General features: G+C 40.3%; 3 protein-coding genes across 3 annotated transcripts; 2 read left to right on the top strand and 1 right to left on the bottom strand.

Moving 5' to 3' along the window:
* The first annotated feature begins 817 nt into the window (after positions 1-817).
* On the top strand, positions 818-1,801 carry LOC112294973 (uncharacterized). The gene is made up of 2 exons (XM_024546006.3): positions 818-1,014; positions 1,439-1,801. The coding sequence occupies exons 1-2, from the start codon at positions 869-871 to the stop codon at positions 1,659-1,661; spliced, it is 369 nt and encodes a 122-aa protein (XP_024401774.1). The 5' UTR covers positions 818-868; the 3' UTR covers positions 1,662-1,801.
* Positions 1,802-4,305: 2,504 nt separating this feature from the next.
* On the bottom strand, positions 4,306-6,534 carry LOC112294971 (short-chain dehydrogenase/reductase SDRA). The gene is made up of 6 exons (XM_024546004.3): positions 6,259-6,534; positions 5,795-5,911; positions 5,424-5,558; positions 5,046-5,171; positions 4,772-4,873; positions 4,306-4,545 (listed from the first exon to the last, which is right to left on the bottom strand). The coding sequence occupies exons 1-6, from the start codon at positions 6,388-6,390 to the stop codon at positions 4,396-4,398; spliced, it is 762 nt and encodes a 253-aa protein (XP_024401772.1). The 5' UTR covers positions 6,391-6,534; the 3' UTR covers positions 4,306-4,395.
* A 1,888-nt stretch (positions 6,535-8,422) lies between these two features.
* Positions 8,423-9,292, top strand: LOC112294972 (uncharacterized). Its single transcript, XM_024546005.3, has 2 exons — positions 8,423-8,623; positions 8,782-9,292. The coding sequence occupies exons 1-2, from the start codon at positions 8,560-8,562 to the stop codon at positions 9,141-9,143; spliced, it is 426 nt and encodes a 141-aa protein (XP_024401773.1). The 5' UTR covers positions 8,423-8,559; the 3' UTR covers positions 9,144-9,292.
* Positions 9,293-9,733: the final 441 nt, after the last annotated feature.

The following is a 9,733-nucleotide window of genomic DNA, read 5'->3' as shown; positions in this document are numbered from 1 at the left end:
AAAATAATATTGTACTCTTTTTCCTTCATCTATGGTTTTGTCTTTGAATACGATAAGGTTTTTATAGATAAGGTTTTAATGAGGCAAGAATTGTTGATCTTGCAAGATTACAAAAAAGTATAGATTATAATTCTATACAAATTTTATATTATGTAAATATTATGATGAGCGAGGAGGAGTGTTGAGAGCATTAAATGTAGCTGACGCTCTCCATAATATTTACTGTAGTCTATAGTAAGTAGTCTATAGTAAGTACTATAGCTACAGTACTTGAAATATAGTAGAGACGAACTGTTTATCCTCGTCCTTTCTCCTCTTGTATACAAGACACAACTAGATCAATAGACTTTTGTGTGAAGCTCTCTCTCTCCTTAGAAACTCTCTTGTGTGTATATTACTTACTACTACTCTTGTATCTTTCTAAACATTCTCAACAATTCAATAGTTTTTCACCTTCCGGAGCAAATATTCTATTTTATTTTAGCCAGGAAACCTTACCTCTTCACTTCACTCGGGTCTTCTACCTCAACGCCATGCTCTTTATTACTTTCATTCGGAGATATATATATATATATATATCCTCTTCCTTTGGCCACTTGAGTTGGGAGGCTTTCATACCAGAAATTGAGTTGGGAGGCTTTCACAAAGTTGGCGAGGGTATCGTCTGCCATACTGACCAATTCTCCTGTTCTCCCCGAGATCCGGATCTGTGAACAAGTTATATAATTGAACTCGCGATTATCTTTTCATCACATTTCTTACATCCAAAGGTTCATTAACATTTAAAGGAAAAGAGCATGTGCTAATATGCGGTGTGGTTCCAACTTCTCAGGAATCCTGGTGCTCTAGTTGGCTGAAGCGGAGTGCAATGGCAGGGATGGATTTTGTGAACACCCTATTGTACTTGATCCCCCAGTATACGGGCTTATCAGCGAATACTTTCATCAAGATCATTGCGGTGGTGCTTGGTGTTTTCTACCTGATATTAGTTCACTTCGCACCAGCACTTGCCAAGTATGTCTCATTGGAGCCATGCCTCCTGCTTGCTGAATGTACATTGTTGAATTAGTAAGCACAAGTGAAAGAAGTAATTGCATGGTGAATCAGAGCAAGTGATAGTTGTTCACTAACTGAAGATATAATATTTGCAATGGAACAATTTTACACATTTATATCTTGTTCTAGAGAAGCTGAGGTACTTGACGCTTATGAGGCGGATTAGGTTACGATTGTGACGAACCTTGTTCATGAGGATGGCAAACCTGTCTCATCGCTAGCAAGTTTGAATTTTCATTTTCATTTACATTTTTATCCAAGGATAGGTTTTATAATTGAACCCACAATTGTCTTTTTCATCACATTTCTTACGTCCAAAGGTTCATTAACATTTAAAGGGGAATTGCATGTGCTAACATGCGGTGTGATTCGAACTTCTCAGGAATCCTGACTGCTCTAGCTGGCTCGAGCAGAGTACAATGGCAGGGATGGGACACCCAGACTATGACATCAAGGATGTCAAAGAAACAAAGGACGTTGTGGAGAATGGAGATTCGAATTTCGTTGTTGCGAAGGACCGAATCGAATTTACATCGAAATTATCGGTCATTTGGTTTATATCGTTTGATATCAATATTTTTGTTCATCCCCAATTGAATTGCTAGGTTTTAATAAGTTAAAAGACCTCATTCTACAAATGACCTGAATTTGAGAATTTTAACTGGGTTAACTGTTGTCATTCCTTTGATTGTGAGTACTTAAACTTCCTGAACAATCTTCTTTTCCTGCTGTCTGAGGAATAGCATTGTGTGTGCTTGTGTTGCATTCTACAGAAGTATAGACTTTTTGTATCTAGCCACGAGTCTTGAATTCTAGAACAAGTGAAGACTATGATTTCTCACTTTATACTATGTCACTGTCCTCGTTACTGTTTTTTCAAAAGAGAGTTGATTATGAAGAAAGGATTATACTATTTTGTCTTGAATTTTTATACGAAGCGGCTGTAACTGTAAGGAATTGTTGTTAATTATCGTACCAAGTTGAGAATGTTTCTAAGGATAGTCATATCTTATGTAGGATGACCCACAAAATCCACCAGACATTTTGAAAGGTTTGCGCAACCCTGCCGAGTTGGTCATTTTCTAGCCGATTGACGAACCCAATTTTGATTCGTCATTTCAACAAGAAAGCTCTGAAGAGAAACCTAAGGTATAGACGGCGTAAAAGTAGTGGACGGGAGTACAAGAAGAGAACCAAACATTATTTCTCATCAAGCGCCGCATTTGGATATTACAGTGTCCTATGAAACGGATAGACAAATGAAAAAAGACGGGGAGTACTCAAACAAACGCAGTAAAGAAAAGGGCTCCATTATGGTCGCATGACCGTAGGCATTCTCATCCGTGAGAAGGGATCACAGATTCGTGGTCCACAGGAGCATGAAGAGGCAGATCCTAACCTGCATACTGTAATTCTCTCCAAGGACACCGAGCTGCGTGATGACCAGAATGAGTTTGTGGAATGCCTGAATAAAGCACTCCCTCCAAAAGCAGAAGGAAATAAGGAACGAAAGGTACCCCTTGTACTCACGCCTCGATTCGAACTATGCAAGCTTGATCTGTGAATTTTTTGAAATCTTCCCTGTTACTCAGAGATTTTTTTTGTTAGATTGGATGCTTAGAAATCAAGCATGCGTAGATGCATAAAAATTAATCACTATGAACAGATAGTACCTGAGAATCATCACATTGCACAAAATTTTAATCAGTGCAATATTCATGCATTACTTTGATCCCTTCAGTGAAGGTTCTTACTGAATTTGGCAGTCAGCTTGTGAATGTTCGAAATTTAGTTATGTTACTTACCAGCTGAACTCTTACTATCTTTAAATTCAGGGTTTCTGTATGTAAGGCAGTAATTTGCCCCCTTATTTGTGGGTGGAGCATTAGCATTGGTGAATGCTCCACCAAATCCTAACAATTCAACACTCTTAGCTAAATCTTGAAATGCCCATTGTGTTCTCAATTTTGGTTGCACGAGGTTCATTTCAGTCTCATTGGATTCATAGTCTCTAGATCTATCCACACATGCAGCTTATGGAGGGAAACAAAGGGTTGCGGCAAAAGAAAAAAAATGATCATAAGCACAACATGAACTTGAATGCTTACGACTGATTGAGAGTTAGATAGCAACCTTTGTCACTTTGGAAAGGTGTCGAGGAGCTCTTCAATACTGAGTGGTTGTTTGTTCAATTTGAACACGTATTGAAGTAGATATGATCACATTTTGTTTTGAAAATGTTCTTTTGGTCAATGAAATCCGACTTTGGTAGTTACCACCACCCTAAAGGGTTCCTAAATGGAAATCTTGCGTTTATAGATATTAGCCGGCTAAATGTCATGGATGTCTTTTCATATGAATATTCTCTCATAGTAGGGTTTATCATTGGAATTCTTGTCAATGCTGCTGTAGTTATTGGTTGGAATGATTCTGAAGCTACAGTGCATCATGTAGGAAAATGTATGAAGAAAGTATGACCAATATATGTTTTATCTTGACTTTGTGTAGATTTCAGGGCATCCAGATGTCCATATTTTAGCACACAGCATGGGTAACCGAGGTCTCATTATGGCTTTAAAAAAGATGTCTTCTACACCATCGACATTGAAAAATGTAGTTTTTGCAGCAGCTGATGTTGAACGAAAAGATTTTGATGAAATGGTTCGCAAAGTAAAGATGGGGGACAGTCGAATTGATGATGCGCAACAGAATGGGAGAGAGAAGCTAAGCGCACGCGCACCACTGTTGACAGTGTACTCATCGATGACTGATCAGGCGTTGTGGGCATCGAAGTATGTTAATTGGTCGAAGGGAAGGTTGGGGGACACTAGTTTTCTGCACATGGAGACACAGGAGAAGGGCTCAGATCAGGTTGACGTAACTGGGAGTAAGGTCACTAAGGCATGGCTACATCACTCGTATCATGTTGAAAGTCCTGCGGTACTTGACGACATCGAAGTCTTAGGGAATCATGAATTGAATGTCGAGGAGAGATATCAACAGGGTAAGGGTAAACGGATCAAACTTGTGACAGCCCACGGCAAAAAGTTCTTCGCCTTCGATACAAACGTCTGGCAAGAGGAGCAACGATGTTCCTAGGATTGATTTGTTGTCATTGTAGGAATCACGATAGGAGTTGGCCAACACAACGATTTGATAGCAAGCCCACAACGAGAAATATCATGGCATACTTGAATCTATTCAGAAGGCATCCAAAACTGGATTGTTTTTTTCCTTCCAAACTCAATGAATTGTGAAGCAGTATTTCAAGGATTGTTTTACTCAAAGAATGCATAGAGAATGTTTCCAAACATAAACAAATCAGCCTATGAGCACAAACTATAACCTAGATTTCATGCCACCAGCAACAACTATAGTCTCCCCTGTGATATAAGATGAATCATCAGAAGCTAAGAAGGCCGCTGTAGCTGCCATATCACCTACTGTTCCCAACCTCCTCAAAAGAGTTCGAGACTCAATCTCGGTCCGCTGAAAAAGAACATCGCAAAAAAGCCAACATACCCATGCACTTATGAGAGCAAGCCAAACATGGAAGTAGGTGCAGAATCTAAATGACATCAAGGAGCATGTCACTAGAGCTAGCTCATGTGCCTGAATAAGACTCTAGTCATATACAAATTTCTGAGCATCTAGCAGAAAATCTTTTAAAATACTAAACGCAAAAGTACTACACGAAATCAGTTGAGCAGCTTACAGCTTCTTCATTGCGAACGAGAAAATCTGCGAAGTGTGTCGGCACAAATCCAGGTGCAATTGCATTTACTCGAGTCCTAGGCGCCAATTCCTCTGCGAGAGCCTGTTCAATGTCACGATCCCTTGTGTCATTGTCTGAGCAAGGGAATCAAGTATTTTTCTTCTCTTTAGCCACTACAAATTTTTGAACAGGCAATTCAGGTTAACAAGCAACTCTTCGATGTAAGAAGCCTATTTGACTGACGTTTTTGTTTGTATGAATGCGAGTTTTTTACCTTTGTCAAACCAAGAAGAGCTGTCTTCATGACCCCATACATGGCTAAAGATGATGTCGGATCGTATGCCGCAATGGATGATATGAACATAACTGAGGAATTCTCCGAAAGGTGTGGCGCTGCTGCCTGAGTAAGATTGGCAAGGAAATAGCAGTTTAGGTGCCAAAGGTCCAAATATATTTTATACACCTGAATGTAAGTCTGCATGCAATTTCAGCTAGATCTGCAAGGGGAAGTACGTATCAAACTGCACAAGAAACAGTGCGAATTTGCCGATGAGGGGAAAGTATCAGAACAGGCAACCAACGAGCAGTAGATATTCAGTCCTATCCCTTGAACAACTTCAGGAACTTCAAGTGTTAGTGTGAACTAACATACCTGGACAACTTGAACAGAAGCCTTCAAGTTCACTTCCCAGAGCTTGTCAAGGGCTTTCTCTGACATAGACACGATTGGGTCGATAGAGGGATTTGCTGCCGCATTCGACACAACGATGTCGATGTGTCCATATTTCTGAAATCGTAAAACATCTGTAGTCAGCACAGAATGCTGAATCCTACTGACATTCCGCTCCTTCTAATCCACGACGCTCGAGAACAAACTCACAAAACTCGAGAAGGCCATTTCCGAGATCACTCCATGAGTTACAGAAATCCGAGAAAATCTAGCTTAAATGCAGCAAGACAGAGAGTAGTGACAACACAAAATCGTACATATTCTGTGTTTATTAAAGCAATGCGTAAAATTACCTCAACAGTGCTCTCCATGAGTCTCTTCCTGTGATCAGCCAAGGACACATGACACTCCAAGCCCATGGCTTCTATGCCCTTCGATTTCAGCTTCATCACCGCCTCATCCACATTTTTCTGAAAGACACCTACAATGAGGCTCCAGAGAGAAGAAGCAAAAACAAAACAAAAAAAACACGAAACCAAGACCCAAAAATCATAAGTGAAAATACAATTCACATGAACGGTCATGTTGTGAGACACATCTACAACAAGCACTGGCTGCATGGGCATAACCCATCATAAAAGACAATACCAGAGACGGAAGTCCAAAAAACACAAGAAACGTACGACAACAGTAACCATGCGGTTCACTCGATCCCTGCAATCTTCAGCCATTCAGCTAAGTTACTTTCATGGCGATCACGATCTTCGACTAGCATCCACTGACGCACGAATCAGACACGAAATTAACAGAAACTGACCTGCTTCCGCGATGAAATCACGACGGACGCCCCTTCCAAACCAAGGCGCTCCGCGATGCCGAAACCGATTCCTTGCGTCGAAGCGGTGATCACTGCAACCTTGCCCTCGAGTCTTCGTGGAGTGGAACCCATCCTCCTCGCCCCTCGCTTACCCACAAAAAAATTCCCCTCCTCAGAAACCAACTCCGTAACCCTGCTTCTCAACCTATTCGCCGAATGTTTGGTTAAGCCAAGTTGTAGCTCGGAGAAGAATAAAAGCAATGCCTCTAAGCATGCACATACATGCTCGGTGAAACAGCCTGCCCTGAAGGTGGATATGGCGTGGCCCCTAGCGAGGACGACAGAGTTCCCAATCCACGTTCCCCATCACCGTTCCCAGCGGTCATTCCCACCGAACGTGACATGGGTCCTTCGTGCCCAAGCTACTTCCATGGCATTTCAGTCCTTACAAATTGATCACACTTCTCCAAAGTCTACATCCTTCAATATCTACTTTTCCCATTGTCTTCCAACACGGTCATTCAGAATCCATTCCTGTACTACGCACTGGGGAAGATGAAGAGCTAAAATTTGTATTTATTCAAATGAGAAGTTTAGATAGGTCCAAAACATTTCAATATATTTGCATATGTTGGAAGCCTAAGGATAATAAGAGTAAAAGATATCTAAGAAACGGTAGCTTGATAGTGAAGATAACTTTAGAAAACATATTTAGTTATATCGTTTGGAGGACATGCCTCAAAACAATACAACTAAACATGGTCAATAAATGCATTAGGAATTCTAAGTGTTTTGTTGCTACATGGGTCTAAATCCATGATTTCTTAGTTGCAAAGAATGTCTTTTGTTATGCAAACAAGCTCTTGAATACATATTAGTCTTATTGAATGTATATGTACTTTATTTAAAGATTTTTTTGTCTAATTGTGAGTCACTGAATTGAATCACTTGGATATTTAGTATAAAAAAAATACCCTTATTGTGCTTAAAATCATAGATTTTGTGAGTTAGCAGTAGAATTTTTAGAAGAAATAGAAAATAGATTGCTTATAGCAGATATGTAGCAAAGGATAGAATTTGTTAAGACAAATTTCCATAGTAGATATGTTTTTGGTATCTAACATTAGATGATGGTCTAACAGAAATAGCCCTTGTTGTCAAAAGGAAAAAGAAAATTTTACTTTATTAATAGTTCTTAAAACATATGTAGATAAATAATAAATAATAATAAAAAATAATAATAATAATAAATAATAAAAATAAATTAAAATACTTAAAATAAAATAAAATAAAAATATAAAAAGATCAAAAGAACAGAAATAAGAATAGAGAAGAGAGAAAGAAAGCAGGACAGAAGAAGAAAAGAAGGAAAAAGAAAAGAAAAAGAAAGAAAATAAAAGAAAATAAAAGATGATCTAGAAGGCAAGAGATTGCCCCTGAATGGCGGTAACCTCCCCGTCAATAGGGGTCCGAGCCGCCTCGGATCCTTCTCTCATCATTTTTTTGTTATTTTGGTTGCGGGAGTTTTGAGCTCCGATCGCTTTGGATTTTTCTTCAGCATTTTTTTTTTTTTTTTTTTTTTTTTTTTAAATGTGAATTGTATGTGTGGTGCTTGGCTTAAGGTTGTGGCAGCGTTGCAAGTTTTTGCTCGGTTGGACTGCTGCGGTGCAGCATTTCCCTACGTTCTTGTTCCTGGTTCTACCTTTGTGTGTACCTGCAGCAAGTGGGGCTTTGGGGTGGATCTTTTGGTTTTTTTTGTTTTTGTGTTTGTATCCACGGATGTGACTATGATTTTTTTATGCCCACAACGGTTGCACTTGAGTTGTGGGCTGTGCTTCCTCGTTGAGTGTTGCTGCGTGGTGCGGAGGTGTGGTGCAGCAACTCGTTTACGTCCCCTCGAAGCTGCGATGATGACGATCCCAAGTTGTCGACGTCGTTGAACGTGCTATCTCAACTGTTCCCTCCTTTTGTTTTGATTTCGATTTTTTTTTTTTTTTTTTAATTCCGCAGGTGCGGCGGTGTCGCAAGTGTTTTGGTGCGGTGGATCGGCAGAGGGCCATTCAAGGCTCCTCATGTGTGCTTTGCATATTGTACTGGAGGCTGTGGTGCAGTGGTGGCGTCGGGAGTTTTTCCTTTGTTGTGGTGCAACGGAACGGTTGTGGGAGAGTACCCAGTGACAACAATCCGGATCTGTTTGGATTGGGTCTTTTGTTCTGTTTTTTTCCTTCTGTGCAATTCTTTGCTCCGATTCCACCAGAGTGGCTCCCTTCCCTTATGTTTTTTCATGTGCCTCAATGAGGTATGACAAAGCAGTGTGGTGGGAGGCGACTGAAGGTTCTCTTTTGCAACATCACTCTCGGATTTGGTAATTCCTTGTCGTTGAGGCGGTTGCTTGGCGGTGTTGAGCGATGGTTGATCCATGTTGTAGTGCAGTGATTTGAATTCCTAGTGCGAGGCTACGTTTTGTTGCACCACTATTGTAGCAAAGCCCGTAGTCGCCAATTTGTTTTTCGGAAGTTGCAGATCAAGCAAGTTTCAGCGCGGCGACCTGTGGAGCTGTCGTCCTCGACCTTAGATTTGTAGACGTGTGGGTTGTTGAATTTGAGGTAGAGCGGTTACTCCCTACTGTCCATGCGGTATTGGAGAGCTGGATTGAATGCGCAGCCGCAAGGATTGTCGATGTGGACATGATTTCGCGGCTACTAGGACATGTTGCATCGATTCCGTGCACGGATGTTCAAACTCGGCTGTTTATCAATGCTATTGAGGAACCAAACCTAACAATACAAGGAGAACAAAGCCTTGTGCAGAGTATTTTTGGTGGCACAAGATCAGCGTTGTGGATGGTGGTTCGCAAGATTGAGCATGCGGCAAGCAAGGACTGAGTAGTGGCTCCAAAATTTTTGGGGATCTTGTTAGGGCGACAACAGCGATCCTTGTGTTGTTTGAAAACCTTAGCATGCATAATTCTAGCTGGACTATGGACGTGCTCATTGGAATAGTGTCAAATTTACAAGCTACAGAAGTTGGAGCGTAAACTCTAAATTCAACAAATCGAGCACACTCACTCTGTGCGTCGATCCATCATGGAGTCGTGAATGAAAGAAAATCCGTGGTTCGTCTCAGCAACAAAATCAAGAAGCTTGGCAAAGCAGAAGTTCCTTCTCCCACAAAGCGACCAGTAACAACCACTCCGGCTTAGTGAGATTCTTCCAGGTGGATGACATTGCATTAAGTTGAATTATGGTACGATTGAAAGGAATTAGGTTAGAGGAAAGATTAGGTTAAAACGGATGATTGTTTTTTTGAAAAAAACCAATGAATGGGATGAACATTTGAATCAAAGATGAAATTTATAGTAGATGAGATTTAATTTAAGGATGAATTTAATATATGGATGAATTATCATTTATAGATGAATTATTATTCAAGGATGAAAATTGCCAATGGATGAATTTAAATCAAATATAATCTA

Source organism: Physcomitrium patens, chromosome 18, assembly GCF_059467195.1.
Source record: "Physcomitrium patens ecotype Gransden chromosome 18, ASM5946719v1, whole genome shotgun sequence".
NCBI classification, from domain to species: Eukaryota; Viridiplantae; Streptophyta; class Bryopsida; order Funariales; family Funariaceae; genus Physcomitrium; species Physcomitrium patens.
Note: the sequence above shows the minus strand (reverse complement) of the source record. Positions and strands in the feature narration are given on the sequence as shown.